Source organism: Anomaloglossus baeobatrachus, chromosome 12 (genome assembly GCF_048569485.1).
Source record: "Anomaloglossus baeobatrachus isolate aAnoBae1 chromosome 12, aAnoBae1.hap1, whole genome shotgun sequence".
Lineage (NCBI taxonomy): Eukaryota > Metazoa > Chordata > Amphibia > Anura > Aromobatidae > Anomaloglossus > Anomaloglossus baeobatrachus.
Genome location: NC_134364.1, coordinates 43664061 through 43683955, shown reverse-complemented (window position 1 = coordinate 43683955; position 19895 = coordinate 43664061). Strand labels below are relative to the sequence as shown.

The window sequence follows — 19895 nt, the reverse complement described above, 5'->3', positions numbered from 1 at the left end:
TGTGTTTTAATGCATTCAATGCAATAAAGCACATTGAAGAAAAAAAAAGTAATTTCCTATTGAGATAGATAGTAGATAGACAAATAGATAAATAGACAGAAGAATAGATAGAGGGATAGATAGAGTCCCTGTGAGCACACGCTGCATTTCTCCCCAGCGGTAATGTGTTGTTCACATTACCGGCTGTAGGAAATGACCTGTGGTTACCTCTGCTGTCTCGTTGCGAGGCTGCATTCAGTAGTGTATCAGTCGCGGCTGGATGCAAGCATCGCAGGACGTGGATTACGCCGGAGCTGTGTATTTGGAAGGGGTTAATAAAGGGGTGAAACAGGGGCTTTTTTGTGTTTAATTTAAAATAAAGGATTTTTTGGTGTGTGTGTGTGTGTTTCACTTTACTTACGGGTTGATCATGTCAGCTGTCACATAGACGCTGCCATGATCAAGCCTGGACTTAGTGGTGGCGATCCGCCGCCATTAACTCCTTATATTACCCTGATTGCTACTGCATCACGGCAACAAGAAGAGCCGGGGACACTCTGGGACTGCCGCATAATGGATGCGACAGTCCCGGGGCAGCTGCGGGCTGATATTCTCGGCTGCGGGAGGAGGGTGCATCAACCCTGCCCCCCACCCTCCCCAGCCTGAGAATACCGGGCCGCCGCTGTGTGCTTACCTCGGCTGGAAGGTAAAAATTCAGCGAAGCCCACGTGTTTTTTTTTCTATATGTCCGTTTTGATTTGTATGTGCATTCTATATGTCTGTGTCTGTGTGTGATCTGTGCATTCTACAGTGCCTACAAGGAGTATTCAACCCCCTGCAGATTTATCAGGTTTGATAAGATGCAAATAAGTTAGAGCCTGCAAACTTCAAACAAGAGCAGGATTTATTAACAGATGCATAAATCTTACAAACCAACAAGTTATGTTGCTCAGTTAAATTTTAATACATTTTCAACATAAAAGTGTGGGTCAATTATTATTCAACCCCTAGGTTTAATATTTTGTGGAATAACCCTTGTTTGCAATTACAGCTAATAATCGTCTTTTATAAGACCTGATCAGGCCGGCACAGGTCTCTGGAGTTATCTTGGCCCACTCCTCCATGCAGATCTTCTCCAAGTTATATAGGTTCTTTGGGTGTCTCATGTGGACTTTAATCTTGAGCTCCTTCCACAAGTTTTCAATTGGGTTAAGGTCAGGAGACTGACTAGGCCACTGCAACACCTTGATTTTTTCCCTCTTGAACCAGGCCTTGGTTTTCTTGGCTGTGTGCTTTGGGTCGTTGTCTTGTTGGAAGATGAAATGACGACCCATCTTAAGATCCTTGATGGAGGAGCGGAGGTTCTTGGCCAAAATCTCCAGGTAGGCCGTGCTATCCATCTTCCCATGGATGCGGACCAGATGGCCAGGCCCCTTGAGTGAGAAACAGCCCCACAGCATGATGCTGCCACCACCATGCTTGACTGTAGGGATGGTATTCTTGGGGTCGTATGCAGTGCAATCCAGTCTCCAAACGTCATGTGTGTGGTTGGCACCAAAGATCTCGATCTTGGTCTCATCAGACCAGAGAACCTTGAACCAGTCTGTCTCAGAGTCCTCCAAGTGATCATGAGCAAACTGTAGACGAGCCTTGACATGACGCTTTGAAAGTAAAGGTACCTTACGGGCTCGTCTGGAACGGAGACCATTGCGGTGGAGTACGTTACTTATGGTATTGACTGAAACCAATGTCCCCACTGCCATGAGATCTTCCCGGAGCTCCTTCCTTGTTGTCCTTGGGTTAGCCTTGACTCTTCGGACAAGCCTGGCCTCGGCACGGGTGGAAACTTTCAAAGGCTGTCCAGGCCGTGGAAGGCTAACAGTAGTTCCATAAGCCTTCCACTTCCGGATGATGCTCCCAACAGTGGAGACAGGTAGGCCCAACTCCTTGGAAAGGGTTTTGTACCCCTTGCCAGCCTTGTGACCCTCCACGATCTTGTCTCTGATGGCCTTGGAATGCTACTTTGTCTTTCCCATGTTGACCAAGTATGAGTGCTGTTCACAAGTTTGGGGAGGGTCTTAATTAGTCAGAAAAGGCTGGAAAAAGAGATCATTAATCCAAACATGTGAAGCTCATTGTTCTTTGTGCCTGAAATACTTCTTAATACTTTAGAGGAACCAAACAGAATTCTTGTGGTTTGAGGGGTTGAATAATAAATGACCCTCTGAATAAACTTTTCACAATTTAAAAATAAAAAAAAATAAAAAAAGAAATAACATTCTTTTTTGCTGCAGTGCATTTCACACTTCCAGGCTGATCTACAGTCCAAATGTCACAATGCCAAGTTAATTCCGAATGTGTAAACCTGCTAAATCTGCAGGGGGTTGAATACTACTTGTAGGCACTGTATATGTCTGTGTCTGTGTGTGATCTGTGCATTCTATATGTCTGTATCTATTATGTATGTGTTTACTCTCTGCTCCGCTTCCTCTTCCTGTCATAATGACATCACTTCCCTGCAAAACACATTCAGTGATGAACATTATATCCCGAAACCGCGAAATACCGCAGGGAATAATGCAATGAACTGCACAGAATTTGCTGCCTGCGTTATTCTCTGCGGGATTTCACAATTACATTGCAGTCAATGGAGTGAAATGCCGCAGCGATGTGCGGAAAAGAAGTGACATGCAATTGTTTTTGCTGCGGGAATTCCGCAGCAAAACATGCAGCTGTCAAAATCCGCATAGTGCGCACAGCATTTTTTTTTCCCATAGGTTTTGCTGGTGAATCACTGCAGAGATGTTCTGAACATAACATGCAGCAAAACTGCAGGAAATCTGCGGCAAAAACCGGCAAGTGCGCACAGGGCCTTAATGCCAATAGGACTAGCCCAAAACAAAGCATTTATTTTTGTCTTTATTTCAAGAGCTATATATGTATGTATGTGTATATAATATATAATGTATAATATTTATTTCTTCCCCCCCTCCCCTGAAATAAACCAGTTACCGGCTGACAAGTTTTTCCTACTTATCTCAATATTACTTGTAGAGAGGCAGATTAAGGCCTAAGCCACACGACATGAAAATCGGTGCAAGAGGAGTGCGATAAAAAAACGCATTCCACTCGGACCAATATTAGCCTGTGTGTCAGCACACGAGCGATTATTTTCTCAGCCCTATTCAGACCGAGAAAACAATCGCAGCATGCTGCGGGTGCAATGCGATCATTGTTTCTCTCGCACCCATTCAAGTCTATGGGGCGAGAGAAAAATCACACTGCACTCACATTACACTGGTGTACCGCAAGTGCAGGGCAAGAATGGCAATAGCCGGCTACGGAGGAGAGAGGGAGAGAAATCCCTCCCTCCCCTCCGCAGCACTAGCCCGCCCCCCGCAGCTGGGGTCCACATGCACGATCGGACCTCAGTCGCAGGGACACTCACATGACACTCGGCTCTGCTGTACTACCAGCGTAAGCCGAGTGTCATGCGAGGGGATCGCAGTAATCCCCGTGTGGCCCCAGCCTTAAGGCTAGTCTGCACGTGACCACCACTATGCAAATCACATCCCCACAATCGCGTGCTATCACTTCAAATTGATCCTATCAGTATGGGTGGATGAAAGGGTTAAAAGCCGCACTGGCGTGGAATAAACCCCAAGATAAATTATCGTGGTCGTTATCTGTCTATGCGTTTCAGAGATACTTCTTTTTCTTCTGGACAAAATTATTTTTGTTCTGAAGTATCTCTGGAACGCGTTAACAAATAAAGATCATAATCATTTATCAGCCTGAGCTTGCGGATTATTCCACGGCAGTGTGGCTTTTAACCCTTTCACCTTCCATATTGATGTTGTCTACTGCGGTGCTGCTGCAGCCATGTTACACGCCACTACAATGGTTGTGACTTCTCACAGCCACAAGAGGTGAGCATTATTAGGCTGTTGTGCGAATCACACGCAAGTGTGACACCAGCCTGAGGATCGAGTTGCTTCACCTGGCATGGCCGGCTGCTTTCTGGACAGGAGCGTGCAGACACACAGAAATATATACAGCTATACGCTCCAGTCCGGAGAGGGGCCGGTCTTGCCAGGTGATGCCACTCGATTCTCGTGCAAGTCACACACAAGTGTGACTCCGATCTTACTCCAGCTGGGGTTTGCTATCATCCCAGATATGTGGGAGTCCCTATATGTGCTTTTGTTTTCCCATTTATTGTCTATCTTTCACTTAGACATGAATCCTGACAGTGTGCGTATTACGAGCAGCCAGGGCTCGACTATCTCCAGTCACAAAGAGCGACTGTAAAAAATTATACTCAGCTAGTAAAATCCCATTCCACTCTCATACACTCCACACAGCTCCAGGGTATGTGCACATGTTAAGTATTTAGTTCAGAAATTTCTGTGTCTCTTGGCAGGAAAAACGCAGCACAAAAACCCCATGGTTTTTTATGTTTTTCGTGCAGATTTTTCCCACTCATTAGTATAGGTGGAATCTGCTGCCAAAACGCTTAGGCTATGTGCCCACGCTGCGGAAAATGCGCGGATTTTGCCGCGGATTTCTCGCAGAAAAGCCGCGGATTTCCCGAAAATCTGCAGCACAGGTACTTCCCAGCCATTTCTATGGCATTTTGGAAATGCTGTGCCCACGCTGCGGATTTTGGTCCGCAAAAATCTGGAACATGTCAATTATTGTTGCGGATTTTCATCCGGATTTTGGCTTTAAAATCGGGAAAAAAAAAAAAAAAATCCGCATCAAATCCGCGGCAATTCCGCGGCAAATCCGCACCTTTGAAAAGGTGCGGATTTTGCGGGAAAGCTGCGGACTTTGATGCAGAAAAATCCGCAGCTACATTCTCCCATGGACACATAGCCTTAATTGACATTCTGCAGATTTACAGTCAGGGCCAGAAATATTTGGACAGTGACACAAGTTTTGTTATTTTAGCTGTTTACAAAAACATGTTCAGAAATACAATTATATATATAATATAGGCTGAAAGTGCACACTCCCAGCTGCAATATGAGAGTTTTCACATCCAAATCGGAGAAAGGGTTTAGGAATCATAGCTCTGTAATGCATAGCCTCCTCTTTTTCAAGGGACCAAAAGTAATTGGACAAGGGACTCTAAGGGCTGCAATTAACTCAGAAGGCGTCTCCCTCGTTAACCTGTAATGAATGAAGTAGTTAAAAGGTCTGGGGTTGATTACAGGTGTGTGGTTTTGCATTTGGAAGCTGTTGCTGTGACCAGACAACATGCGGTCTAAGGAACTCTCAATTGAGGTGAAGCAGAACATCCTGAGGCTGAAAAAAAAGAAAAAATCCATCAGAGAGATAGCAGACATGCTTGGAGTAGCAAAATCAACAGTCGGGTACATTCTGAGAAAAAAGGAATTGACTGGTGAGCTTGGGAACTCAAAAAGGCCTGGGCGTCCACGGATGACAACAGTGGTGGATGATCGCCGCATACTTTCTTTGGTGAAGAAGAACCCGTTCACAACATCAACTGAAGTCCAGAACACTCTCAGTGAAGTAGGTGTATCTGTCTCTAAGTCAACAGTAAAGAGAAGACTCCATGAAAGTAAATACAAAGGGTTCACATCTAGATGCAAACCATTCATCAATTCCAAAAATAGACAGGCCAGAGTTACATTTGCTGAAAAACACCTCATGAAGCCAGCTCAGTTCTGGAAAAGTATTCTATGGACAGATGAGACCAAGATCAACCTGTACCAGAATGATGGGAAGAAAAAAGTTTGGAGAAGAAAGGGAATGGCACATGATCCAAGGCACACCACATCCTCTGTAAAACATGGTGGAGGCAACGTGATGGCATGGGCATGCATGGCTTTCAATGGCACTGGGTCACTTGTGTTTATTGATGACATAACAGCAGACAAGAGTAGCCGGATGAATTCTGAAGTGTACCGGGATATACTTTCAGCCCAGATTCAGCCAAATGCCGCAAAGTTGATCGGATGGCGCTTCATAGTACAGATGGACAATGACCCCAAGCATACCGCCAAAGCTGCCCAGGAGTTCATGAGTGCAAAAAAGTGGAACATTCTGCAATGGCCAAGTCAATCACCAGATCTTAACCCAATTGAGCATGCATTTCACTTGCTCAAATCCAGACTTAAGACGGAAAGACCCACAAACAAGCAAGACCTGAAGGCTGCGGCTGTAAAGGCCTGGTAAAGCATTAAGAAGGAGGAAACCCAGCGTTTGGTGATGTCCATGGGTTCCAGACTTAAGGCAGTGATTGCCTCCAAAGGATTCGCAACAAAATATTGAAAATAAAAATATTTTGTTTGGGTTTGGTTTATTTGTCCAATTACTTTTGACCTCCTAAAATGTGGAGTGTTTGTAAAGAAATGTGTACAATTCCTACAATTTCTATCAGATATTTTTGTTCAAACCTTCAAATTAAACGTTACAATCTGCACTTGAATTCTGTTGTAGAGGTTTCATTTCAAATCCAATGTGGTGGCATGCAGAGCCCAACTCGCGAAAACTGTGTCACTGTCCAAATATTTCTGGACCTAACTGTATTTCTGCAAGGAGAAAATGAGCAACGTGTGCATGAGATCTCAGGAGTCTCACTTTGCTGGCATCAGGAAATTGTGACATCTGTGCAGAAAAAAAGCTACAAATCTGCAATGTGTGCACAGGCCCTAAGGCTGTGTGCGCTCTGCACCGCACCTAAAAGGTGCGCTTCAGAGCGCAGCTGAAAAGCTCCGTTCTGAAGCGCATGGTGCCGGCAGAGAACGTGCGCTCTGCATGCTGCCTCTCCCTATAGACAGCATGCAAAGCGCACGGAAGAAGTGACATGTCACTTCTTAGAACGCGCGCTTCGGGCAGCAGCCGAAGCGCTGCACTCTAAGACGCCACGTGCGCACGGCCCCTGCACAATCTGCATAGATTATGCAGGGGACGCAGGACGCATGCAGTTACGCTGCGCTACAAAGCGCAGCATAACTGCATGTAATTACGCAAAGTGCGCACATAGCCTAAAAGTGCCAGACACACCAACCTTTTTTATTTTACTTATATGTATATGGGGCTATAATGTATTTTTACAATTGGATTTCATTAAAAATGTTGCATGGTTTTGTTTTTTTTTAATTATAAACCTCTATTTTCCCTGCCCATTCAACTTTGATGTGGTCCATAGTCAGAAATCAGCTGAAAGGAGCTACAAAAAGACCCCACAAATCAAATAGGCAGCTCACTGATGGATTCTCAGTTAACTGATTCTCCATTGCACTGCCATATCAGGGGATATTGTGCAAAAGCTAGAATGAAGACCAATTGTAAAAATTCGTTTTAGTCCAAGATACATGCACGTAAGTGTAAAAAAAAAAAAAAAAAAAAAAAAAAAGTCCGAAAACATGGGTAGGAGGGTATGGAAGTACCGTCTAATTATGTACTTTATTTCTATATGTGAGATGGACATGTAGGTAGTTTAATCTTCGATACACACTTGATATACTCATTCACATTTGTCAAGTTAAAGAGATTGTCCAGTCTTGGGTTAAAGGGAGTGTCCATACTTGAGGGGGGGGGGAAGGGGGGGCTAGCGATTGTCCACTTTTAGGGGAAAAGAGGGATTGTCCACTTTTAGGGGAAAAGAGGGATTGTCCACTTTTAGGGGAAAAGAAGGATTGTCCACTTTTAGGGGAAAAAAGGGATTGTCCACTTTTAGGGGGAAAAAAGGGATTGTCCACTCTTGGATTAATGGGATGGTCAGCTATGACTGCTGCTCGATTTTAGGGTGTCTGGTTTCTGTGACTCCACCAGTTTGCTGTTATTTTGCAGCAGAGGCAGGCAGTGAATGTTCACCACCCTGTAGCACCACCATAAGCGACATTAAGCGTTACATGGGTCCAGTGACATCAGTGTTGTGGCTCTTCACACTTGGTCCTTTAATCGGGGGCTGGACAAGGAATCCTCCCCATTAGTAACTCCGAATTCCATAATAGGGTAGCAGACATCCCCTGTAAATCTGGCAGGTGTTATTCCTTTAGAAGTACAAAGAAACTCCATAAGAAAGGACTGACGTGTCCTTGGACGTAACCAGAGCACAAATGACCATTGTGTTCATTGCTGGCTGCGTTCGGAGAACTGCACAGAAAAGATCCCACTTTGTGTAATGACTAATAGGTCTAGGACATCTTTAGATTTCGGCATAATAGTCTTAAGTGCAGCACAATGACCCTTTCACTTGTTTTGTACATAGCGACTCATAGTCAGGACTGTCCCACATGGTTTATTGCATTTTCTTTGCTTTTGCTCCGCGTTCATGAAATTGTATTTTTGGGTGTTTCGATTCGCCTTATCCATAAAATTCCGGAATGGTATGACCAGGTACTGTGCTCCAGATTGCTGCATTTAGTTTCATGGTTTGTGCAGATAGGCAGATCTGCTACAGTTCATTCATTCATTCATTCATTCATTCATTCATTTTTTTATGGCAAGCCCATTATAGAACAGTTTCTCTTAAAGGGAAGGTGTCATCCAAAAACAAAATTTCAATAACTGAAAAAATGTAAAGTATTAATGTTTTTATGTTTTGTTAAAATATTATTTGTTTTTAATTGAGCAAAATATAAAAAAAAAAAAAAAAAAAAAGTTTTATATTTTCCATTATTAAACACTAGGGGGAGCATCTGCTGAAATCCTACTGTAGAAATAGCTCACATTACAGCTGCAGTAAAAGTGGGCGGAATCTACTCGCCTGTGTGTGATGTCACTTCCCCCTTCCAATCTGGGTGTTTCCAAGGGATAACAGAGAATGAATTGTAGGGACACAGTGCGGAGCCATTTTGCTGGTGACCAGAAATGTCTAAAGTGTCACCAAGGACAGCATTAGATACACAGCTCAGCATAGGGTATCACACAGGACAGGATTAGATACACAGCTCAGCAGACGATATCACACAGAAACAGGAGAGGATTAAATACGCGGCACGGGGGGGGGGGAGCGGGGGTGTCATTGGACACTGTAGCAGCGGCGACGGGTGAGTGGGCCAGTACTCACACACTGCTCTGCATGCATGCCCGCAGCGGCTGCAGCAAGGAGAGTGGAGAGGGTGTCATTGGAGCATTGGAGACGGTAGCTGTGGCGGTGGTGATGGGGGGAGGGGCACCGGTACTTACATGCTCTGCATGCACACAAACACACTCCGCTCTGCTGCATGCACGCCGGCGGGGGAGGAGAGAGCGGGGCTGGGTAGAGCGGGGGGAGGGGGTGTCATTGGAGATGGTAACGGTGGGGAGAGGGGAGGCGCACTCTCACATCCCGGCGGTTGCCAGTGGAGCAAACGTCATACGCTGTGAGCTCCACAATGATGGCGCTGATCTCCTCCCTCTGCTATGATCTCGACAGCCCAGGGGGCGCGTCCATTCACATCAGACCCCTTCTCTAATGTTACTAAATGGGGTCGGAGCCTGACTATCAGAGTCTATGCCCAGGGGGGTTGCCATAAAGGAGGTGAGTAACTGTCGTTACACACACGAAATCCAAGATGGCAGCCCCCAGTGCCTTCAGTAAAATTAGAATTAAATAAAAACTAAATAAGCGGTGATTTTAATTTTGTATTAAAAATACTTGATTTCGTAATGACTATTATTAATACAAAAATAAAAAACTGCGACACCCTACCTTTTAAGAGTTTTGATCAGCTGATTGCTTCAGAAAATCCCAATAAGCTGCTACGAGATGCCTGCCATCCAGATAGCTTACTGCCCATACAACCTGTGGATAGGATGGTATAACAGTGGGAACCGGCTTTTACATCATGTGACAACCCTATTAAAGTGTGCAATTTCTTACAATTTTGGAGTGACCAGCTGACCATGTAACGTCTATGTAGGTTTCTCCACTCCCAACCCATTCTCGTTGGCAGATCTCTGGAGAAGGAATGATTGAGCATATTGGATTCAGTATGCCCCATCCTTTTGTTATCAGTAGATAAGCTGAGAGGTGTCTCCTATTGGATTATTTCCTTCCCATGAATCAGAGTACCTGCATCTATCTGGGGTGTATTTGTGGAGCTTTGCACTTGCAGTAGCACATTAAATATTGCTCACTTGGTCCATTTTATAAAAAGAAGAAAACAAACATCTAAAGGCTCTGTGCGCACTAGAAAAGTGATTTTTCTCAAGAAAATTTCTTGAGAAACTTCTGGGAGTTGAAGATTACCGCACCTGCGGTAAAAAAACGCACCAAAACCGCGGGAAATACGCATGCGTTTTTGCCGCGGTTTTGCCTCAGGTTGGTCCCTGCGGTTTTTTTATGCTGAACTGCAATAAACAATATAGATAATAATCGATAGACAGATAATGGATAGAGGGAAAGATGGATAGATGAATAGATAGATGAGAAAGACCTATATAATGTCCCACCCCTCTGCATATTCTAAGCTGGCACCCTTTAGTGACTTTCATGCGGCACTAAAGGGTGCCTAGCCTTGTATTTAGCCAAAAAAAAAAATAATTAAAAAAAAAAATGGTGTGAGGTCCCCCCTATCTTTTGTAGCCAGCTAGGGTAAAGCAGACGGCTACAGCCTGCAGACCACAGCTGGCAGCTTCACCTTGGCTGTTAATCCAAAACAGAGGGCACCCCACGCTGTTATTTTACATTAAATAAATAATTTAAAACAAAAAACGTGGGGTCCCCCCCAAATTTGATCACCAGCCAAGCTAAAGCGGACAGCTGGGGTCTAATATTCTCAGACTAGGGAGGTCCACTGTTATTGGACACTCCCCAGCCTAAAAATAGAAGGCTGCAGCCGCCCCAGAAGTGGCGCATCCATTAGACGTGCCTATCCTGGTGCTTCGCCCCAACTCATTCCGTTGCCCTGGTGCGGTGGCAAACTGGGTAATATATGGGGTTGATGCCAGATGTGTAATGTCACCTGGCATCAAGCCCTGGGGTTAGTGATGTCACGCATCTATCAGATACCCGTCATCACCAACCCAGTCAGTAAGAAATAAAAAATAGACAACAAAAAAAGATTTATTTGAAAAAACACTCCCCACATTCCCTCTTTCACTAATTTATTGACAAGAACAATCAAGTCGGGGTCCGGTGTGATCCAATAAGGGGGTCCCACGGCTATCCATACCATAGTCACTGTCCCAGTCAATGAAGAACAGAATGTTCCCCATTGGCTGGGAAAGTAATGCAGTGACTTGAGCTAACATCAATAGGTCAGCCCAGGTCACTGCAGGGGATGCCGAGCGCTGCTGTCAGGAGGTTAGATTAGATCATTACCTGCAGTGATGATCTCCTGCACTGCTGACGTCAGCGCTGTCACTGCCTTCTATGCCCGCCGCGTTCCCAGCAGTATCGCGAGAGCCCGTGACGTCACCGCCAGTGACAGTCTCGGGCCGCGGGCATAGACGGCAGTGACAGCGGTGACGTCAGGAGGCAGTAGATCGTCACAGCAGGTAATGATCTCATCTCACCTCCTGACAGCAGCGCTCGGCATCCCCGCGGGTGCACGCACTGCTGTGTATCAGTGTCTGCCAGCACTGCTGCGTGACAAGCAGCTGATACTGCGGGCAGACACTGACACTGCAGGGCGGGCAGCCGCGAGGCCGGAGCGGGACACAGACTGCACGGGCACCTGGAGGTCACACGGAAGTGCTTCTGTGCGGCGTCCAGGGAGTGTGACATGTTTACTCTGCTCTGCTTCCTCTTCCTGGCATAATGACTTCACTTCCTGCAAAACCGCAGGCAGTGATGAGCATTACCGCAGGTAAATCGCGGCTATACCGGGGGTATACCGCACATCATTTGCTACCTGCGGTATACCCCCGGAATTTCGCGATTACATTACAGTGAATGGAGTGAAATACCGGGGGTATACCACAGGTACCTGCGGAAAATAATGGACATGCTCATTTTCTCAAGAAATTTTCTCAAGAAAATCTTCAGAAATAATTTTCTTGAGAAGAAAACGCAGCGTGCGCACAGCTATTTTTTTTTTCCTATAGGTTTTGCTGGGAAATGTCTGCAGAAAGATTTCAAACATTTCTCAAGAAATTTCTGCAGCAAAGCCATGGGTAAAAACGCCTAGTGCGCACAGGGCCAAAAGCTATTGAGTTACTCAAGAATAGGAGACTTCTGCACAATCCTGTGTAAATGCAGAAATGCATAGATCTGTCAAAACGCACATAACTGTGTAAGATCCACCCTGAGTGTGTAATACATGCCCGGTTGTAGAGGGACAAGTCTGTGACAAGTCCCATCTAGATACAAGTAAAATATATCTTTGTACCGTGTTAGCCAGTAGAGATAAAAAAAAATGTTTAAAAGAACAGAGAGTCCTCAGTGGTTGATACCTTTTAATGGCTAACTGAAAAGATGGTAATAATAGCAGCTTTCCAGACTGCTCAGGTCTCTTCATCAGGCATGGTATAACACAAAATCTGAAGAGTCACATATTTATACACAACAGGACTTAAAATAGTGCAGTAAAAAAAAAACAAGTTATATAAAAAAGAGAGAGTTCTGTTTTATATAACTTGTTTTTTTTGTTGTTGTTTTTTTACTGCACTATTCTAAGTCCTGTTGTGTATAAATATGTGACTCTTCAGATTTTGTGTTATACCATGCCTGATGAAGACCGGAGTAGTCTGGAAAGCTTGCTATTATTACCATCTTTTCAGTTAGCCATTAAAAGGTATCAACCACTGAGGACTCTCTGTTCTTTTAAACAATTTTTTTAAGTCCCATTTAGAATGATTCCGCGTCTTCTCCTAATATCCAGGTGGCAGCGATCGGAGCGTCTCCTGAAGTGCTTTCTATGTCTTGTGCTAAATTGCTGTATGTACTGACGCCTCGCATTGAGAAAATAGAATAAACTGAATTTCTATTGATTGGACGTCCATTAGGCCGAATAGCTGTTGCTAAAATTATTGAATTACATGTGATTTTCTCCATCTTCCCACTAGATATAATAAGCGTGAAGAAGATTTTCCATCTCTGAGAGACTATAATGATTTTTTGGAAGAAATTGAGGAAATAGGTAAGTCTGATTGTGACTTTTTCAATCAAATCTGTTCTTGAACTGTCATTTACCAAGCTGGGGAATGAATAGGTCATCATGGAGATAGATTGCCAATTATTAAAGGGGGCTTCCATCTAGAACAATTGTCTTTCCACTATCCAGGCTCTCTGATCACCAATGATCTGCTTGTTCTCTCCTCCCTCTGCATCCTCTGTCCTCCCTCTGCATCCTCTGTCCTCCCTCTGCATCCTCTGTCCTCCCTCTGCATCCTCTGTCCTCCCTCTGCATCCTCTGTCCTCCCTCTGCATCCTCTGTCCTCCCTCTGCATCCTCTGTCCTCCCTCTGCATCCTCTGTCCTCCCTCTGCATCCTCTGTCCTCCCTCTGTCCTCCCTCTGCATCCTGTCCTCCCTCTGTCCTCCCTCTGCATCCTCTGTCCTCCCTCTGTCCTCCCTCTGCATCCTCTGTCCTCCCTCTGTCCTCCCTCTGCATCCTCTGTCCTCCCTCTGTCCTCCCTCTGCATCCTCTGTCCTCCCTCTGCATCCTCTGTCCTCCCTCTGCATCCTCTGTCCTCCCTCTGTCCTCCCTCTGCATCCTCTGTCCTCCCTCTGCATCCTCTGTCCTCCCTCTGCATCCTCTGTCCTCCCTCTGCATCCTCTGTCCTCCCACTGCATCCTCTGTCCTCCCTCTGTCCTCCCTCTGCATCCTCTGTCCTCCCTCTGTATCCTCTGTCTGCACCCTCTGTCCTCTATCCTCTGTCTGCGCTCTGTACTATATCCTCGCTTTCTATCCTCGCTTTCTATCCCCCAGCTGTAATCACAAGGGGAAAATGCTGTTCCTCATTAGTCTTGATGTAATATGACTGCAGCATTACACAACCCCCTTCCTGAAATTGAGCTACATTGTGATAAATATAGCAGAATGAGAATCTTTAGCCAATATTGGATGGGGGTAGGGGTTCAGAGGAGGTGACCTCTACTATATGCTGTCCTTTTTGCACTTACAGGGCATGTAAATATGAAAAAAAAAATCAACAAAAATAAAAAATATTCCAGCATTCCGTATGGAGAATGGAGCAGTTTTGCACATACTGAACCGCTGCTCCATTCACTCCACATGAGGTGAAGTGCTGCGCTCCTCTATGGCAGCCCCATAGAGAATGGATGGAGCGGTGGTTGGGCATTAACTGTGATACAAGTGCCTCATTCATCTGGTGCCAGTCCCACTGGTCACATCCCCACCGATTAATTTTTTGGATTGATAATAACTCATTTTCACTCGACAACCCCTTTAAGGTTGGCCAAACTCACCAATCTGCTGACCATTGAATGTGTAATGTGTTTGGCAGATGGTGATGAGTGTGTTTGTGAAATAAACCGACAGCACACAATGGCATCCGAGTGATGTCTGTTTTTCCGTTTTTGTTTTTTTTTGGAAAATCTTGGAATTTTTTTTCCATTATTTTTTTCTGCGTATGATAGTAAAAAAACTTACAAAGACCAAAAAATGGAAAAATGGTTGTAAGTCCGCTCCAGATGTCTGAGAAAGAACTGCGGCAGAAAAAAAACCTGCCATGCCTGAACACCCCCTAAAATTTACAGGAATAACTGTTCTCTTCAGCAGCGTGGGCAAAGAGAAGGTCTTAAGTTCCTGACCGGTCGATTTTTAAGTCCTAGGTTGAGATAGGACGGGCTGATGGCCTCTTCTTATCGCTTGTCCTCCTTCACCTATAAATGAATGGCTGATAATTACAGTCCAAAGTTCACTTTACCTTGTTGGCCATGTAAAGGTGTTACTGGACTTGCCTTTGAAAGGGCTATATACACGCATATAAATAGTTTGGGCGGAGAAATCCTGCTGATGGGTTCCTTTAAAGTAGAAAACGCTGCATAGAATAAATACTAGTTTGCCTGACATTGCCGCTGTGATTCCAATATGGCAGAGCAATTCTGCATTGTGTCCTCAAGATTAAAGGGACCCAAACATCAGGATTTTCGTGTATAAGGTGCAGCCAGTGCAGTACTAGCACAGTCTGTACATACCATTAATGGGCAGCTCGGGTGTTTAGTCAGTGAAATCCAACTTTATAAAGTTTGAAAATTCATCCACTTTTTGATTGACATGTGCACCACTCTCCTAATGTCCGGGCATGTTATGCACTTGTATCCCCGCCCCCCCGCCGCCTGTTCCTCCCTCTCACTGGTTGTTTGCAAATTTCTCTCTTCAGAAACATGTCGCCGGAGTTGGCGCCTGCGCATAGCGCTTATCTCCGGCGCCATGTTTCTGAAGCCCACTGTACTTAGTATTTTGTAGGAGAGGGCGGCGCATGCGCCCTCGCTTCTTCAGATCCCGTTGTGACCGCGGGAGCGTGCGTGGTCACAACAGGACTGCAGAACGTCACAGGAAAAAGCCGACAGCAGGATTCTTCTCACTGTCCCGCAGGTATGTTTGGAAGAGGAGGAGGAGGTAATTGCGTCCTCCCATCAGCTGTTCTGCAGTCCTGTTGTGACCACGCGCGCTCCCGCAGTCACAACCGGATCTGAAGAAGCGAGGGCGCATGCGCCGCCCTCTCCTGCAAAATACTAAGTACTGCGGGCTTCAGAAACATGGCGCCGGAGATGAGCACTATGCGCAGGCGCCAACTCCGGCACCGTGTTTCTGAAGAGAGAAATTTGAACACAACCAGAGAGATGGAGGAACAGGCGGCGGGGGGCGGGGATACAAGTGCATAACACGCCCGGACATTAGCAGAGAGGAGCACACGTCAATCAAAAAGTGCACAAATTTTCAAACTTTATAAAGTTGGATTTCACTGACTAAACACCCGAGCTGCCCCCTGATGGTATGTACACAATGTGCCTGATAGTGCGAGTGCTGCACTGGCTGCACCTTATAAACGAAAATCCTGATGTTTGGTTCCCTTTAAGAATAAGATCTAGAAGGCCATGTCTGCACCTCAGAGGAATAAAATGCCTCTATATATCGTCAGTAATGTCCGTTTATTTATAGGTGTTTTTTTTTTCTTAATTGGAGCCACTGATTGTATAGAGTTATTGATTAGGGATGTGATGCTGGTGGTGTATTACACCATTTCTTTCTTTATCGTTCCTATGGGAGACCCAGACATTGGGTGTATAGCTTCTGCCTCCGGAGGACACACAAAGTACTACACTAAAAAGTGTAGCTCCTCCCTCTGAGCATATACACCCCCTGGATAACCAGATCTAGCCAGTTCATTGCTTTCAGGAGGCATACATCCACACATGCATTCTCATCTGATTTTTCATTTTTGGAAAGTTTTTGAAGAAAAGCGGGTCCAAGCCTGGACTCCCGGCATATCCCTTCTCACCCCACTGTGTCGGCGGTGCTGTTAAGGTTGATTCCAAGGCTGGAGCCTTACATGCCGCGCTCCTTCACCATCCCTCGGGCTCTGGCTTGAAGTGGGAGCCAGCACGGTTCTCCTTGCTTTGCAGGAGACCGGTCTCCATCCGCAGCCCTTCAGGATCCTGCTGGACGGAGAACTCATCCCCAGGGACTTGGAACCCTGCGTCTCAGCAAGCTAAGTACCTGAGACGTTTATATTCGGGGGGTCCCGGTACTTTATTATGGTGGGAGAGTGTGCTGTTTAACTTTTGTGACATTTCCGGCCGGTTCTCTGGCTGTCGCCTGAGAACCGCGCCGATTGTGCCTGCGCGCCGGCCGCATCGCTTAAATTTAGGCCCCGGCTTCGCCGGAGGCCTACTTTCGATTTCACTGCCCTCGCATGTCAATCATGCAGAGGGACAGTGCGGCTCCGCCCAGCGGCCGTTCGGCACAGGGGAGGGACACTCCTCTCTGAGTACATGTCCCCTCCCCTGTAAATCTCCTTGGCCCTCCAGATCCCGCTCTCAGAGCAGGTCCCGCCCCCTCTCCTCGCTCCGGCGCCATTTTCTCAGCGTTTTTCTCTGGATCAGCGCTGGCTGCAGCATCCCTGCTAAGCTGCTTGGGGGTCCGGGCTGTGGGATCTGGAGGGCACACAAACGGTCTGGTAAGCCACAGCCTCCGGTTGTGGACCTTCTTATATACTCTCTGGGGGTCATTCTGGCTCAGAGCCCCCACTTCAGCAGCATGTCTCACACGAGGAGCAAGGCTGCAAGGCTGTACTCAATATGCACTGCATGTAAGCTCGTGCTGCCTGAACCGAGCACATATCCACATTGTGATGCCTGCTCTAACCTGACAATGCCTCAGCCTGGAATCGCACCCACAGTGGTCCCTCCGGCTGCTCCGGCTCCGGTGGCTGAACCCCCGGCTTGGGTAGAATCCTTCTCTAGGTCAATCTCCTAGTCTTTTGCCGACTCCATGGGACAGCTGTCCCGGACTTTGCTGAACGTGCATCAGCCCCCTTCTCAGGGTGCCTCTGCTGCTAGGGCTCTCTCAGCAGAGCTCACAGAGGATTCTTCATCTGGTCCCAGACCCCGTCCTCCTAAAAGGAGACGCAGGGATCTCCTCTCCTTCCTCGTCCCGCGGCTCTGATTCACGAGCTGACTCGCAGGACGAGGAGGATGCCTTTACTGGGGGCTCGGACGCTACCTCCATGTGCCCCATTGATCTGTCCGAAAGTGACGCAGATGTTAGTGATTTGATTGCGTCCATTAATTCTGTACTGGACCTCAATCCGCCAGTATCAGAGGAGCAACCCTCTCTGGCAGAAAAGCACCAGTTTACCTTGCCTAAGAGGACAAGGAGTGTGTTCTTTAACCACTCCAGTTTTCAGGCCTCTGTGACCAAGCCTAGGGCCTGTCCTGACAAACGCTTCCCAAAGCGTGGTTCTGATGATCGTTTTCCCTTTCCACCTGAGGTGGTCAAGGAGTGGGCTCATTCACCAAAGGTAGACCCTCCGGTGTCTAGACTCTCAGCCCGGACCGTTGTATCAGTGGCTGATGGCACCTCTCTTAAGGATTCCACTGACCGCCAGGTTGACCTTCTGGCCAAATCTGTATATGAGGCGGCTGGGGCCTCGTTCTCCCCATCTTTTGCAGCAGTGTGGGCTCTCAAGGCCATCTCTGCTTCTCTAGAGGAGATGCAATCCCTCACCAGGGAATCTATGCCCGAAATGGTTGCCTTAACTCCCCAAGCTTCAGCTTTTTCATCCTATGCCATGTCTGCCATGCTGGAGGCTTCTCACCGCACTGCGGTGGCTTCGGCTAATTCCCTCGCTATCCGCAGGATCTTGTGGCTTCGAGAGTGGAAGGCAGATGCTTCTTCAAAGAAGTACCTTGCTGGGCTCCCTTTTGCTGGATCCAGGCTATTCGGTGAACAACTGGATGAAATTATTCAGGAAGCTACTGGCGGGAAGAGTACTTCCATGCTACAAACCAAAACCAGGAAACCTGCCCAGGGCAGGAACCAGTCGAGGTTTCGTTCCTTTCGTTCCTCCAACTGGTCATCCTCTAAGCCCTCGGCCTCGTCCACTAACTCAGCCAAGGACCAAAAACCCAACTGGCACACAAAGGCGCGTCCACAAAAGACCGCAGGAGCTGCTGCCACTAAGACAGCCTCCTCTTGACTATCTGGCCGCGCCAGCAACGTCCTTGGTCGGTGGCAGGCTCTCCCACTTTGGCGACGTGTGGTTTCAACACGTCTCCGATCAGTGGGTGCGGGATATCATCTCCCACGGCTACAGGATAGAATTCTCTTCCAGCCCGCCAAACAGATTTTTTCTGTCAACTCCCCCCTGCTCCAAGGCCGCCGCCTTCTCTCAGGCCGTGGCATCCTTGCAGGCCAACGGAGTAATTGTACCGGTTCCCGCCCGGGAACGGTTCAGAGGTTTCTACTCAAATCTCTTCCTAGTCCCCAAAAAGGACGGTTCCTTCCATCAGAGATGCCTATCTGCATGTGCCAATTGCAGTTTCACACTAGCGTTGGCTACGTTTTGCAATCGGAGAGGAACATTTCCAATTCGTGGCTCTCCCCTTCGGGTTAGCCACGGCCCCTCGAGTATTCACCAAGGTCATGGCAGCAGTGGTTGCGGTTCTGCACCTCCAGGGGTTGGCAGTGATTCCTTACCTGGACGACCTTCTAGTCAAGGCTTCATCCAGCGCAGACTGTCAGCGGAGTGTCTCGCTCACTCTCGCCACTCTAACCCAATTCGGGTGGCTTGTCAATCTGCCCAAATCCACTCTGACTCCGACCCAGAGGCTCACGTACCTAGGGATGCAGTTCGAGACTCTGCCAGGACTTGTGAAGCTGCCCTTAGTCAAACAGCAGTCCCTCCAACTGGCGGTGCGCTCTCTGCTGAGGCCCCGCCGTCATTCCATCAGGCACCTGATGCAGGTGCTGGGTCAGATGGTGGCGTCAATGGAGGCTGTTCCCTTTGCCCAGTTCCATCTGCGTCCTCTACAGCTGGACATTCTCCGCTGTTGGGACAAGCGGACTTCCTCCTTGCACAGGCTAGTGGCTCTGTCGCCACAGACCAGGGGCTCCCTTCAGTGGTGGCTTCGGCCCCTCTCTCTGTCTCAGGGACGCTCCTTCCTGGCCCCCTCCTGGGTGATCCTCACCACGGATGCCAGTCTATGCGGCTGGGGAGCGGTATGTCTCCACCACCGAGCACAGGGCACTTGGACTCCGTCCGAGTCAGCCCTCTCGATCAATGTGCTGGAAACCAGAGCTGTGCTTCTGGCTCTCCTAGCCTTTCACCACCTTTTGGCGGGCAAGCACATCCGAGTCCAGTCAGACAACGCGACAGCGGTTGCCTACATCAATCACCAAGGCGGGACACGCAGCCGCCTGGCAATGTTGGAGGTTCAACGCATCCTTCAGTGGACGGAGGACTCAAAGTCCACCATATCCGCAGTCCACATCCCAGGCGTGGAAAACTGGGAAGCAGATTATCTCAGCCGTCAAACCGTGGA

General features: G+C 47.3%; 1 protein-coding gene across 1 annotated transcript in view; it reads left to right on the top strand.

Moving 5' to 3' along the window:
- The window catches only part of MNAT1 (MNAT1 component of CDK activating kinase), a 191496-nt gene that overhangs the window by 28487 nt on the left and 143114 nt on the right, over positions 1–19895 (top strand). Inside the window, exon 3 of the mRNA XM_075331260.1 lies at positions 12949–13022. Coding sequence (XP_075187375.1) covers positions 12949–13022 — 74 coding nt within the window. The remainder of the gene's footprint in view (positions 1–12948; positions 13023–19895) is intronic.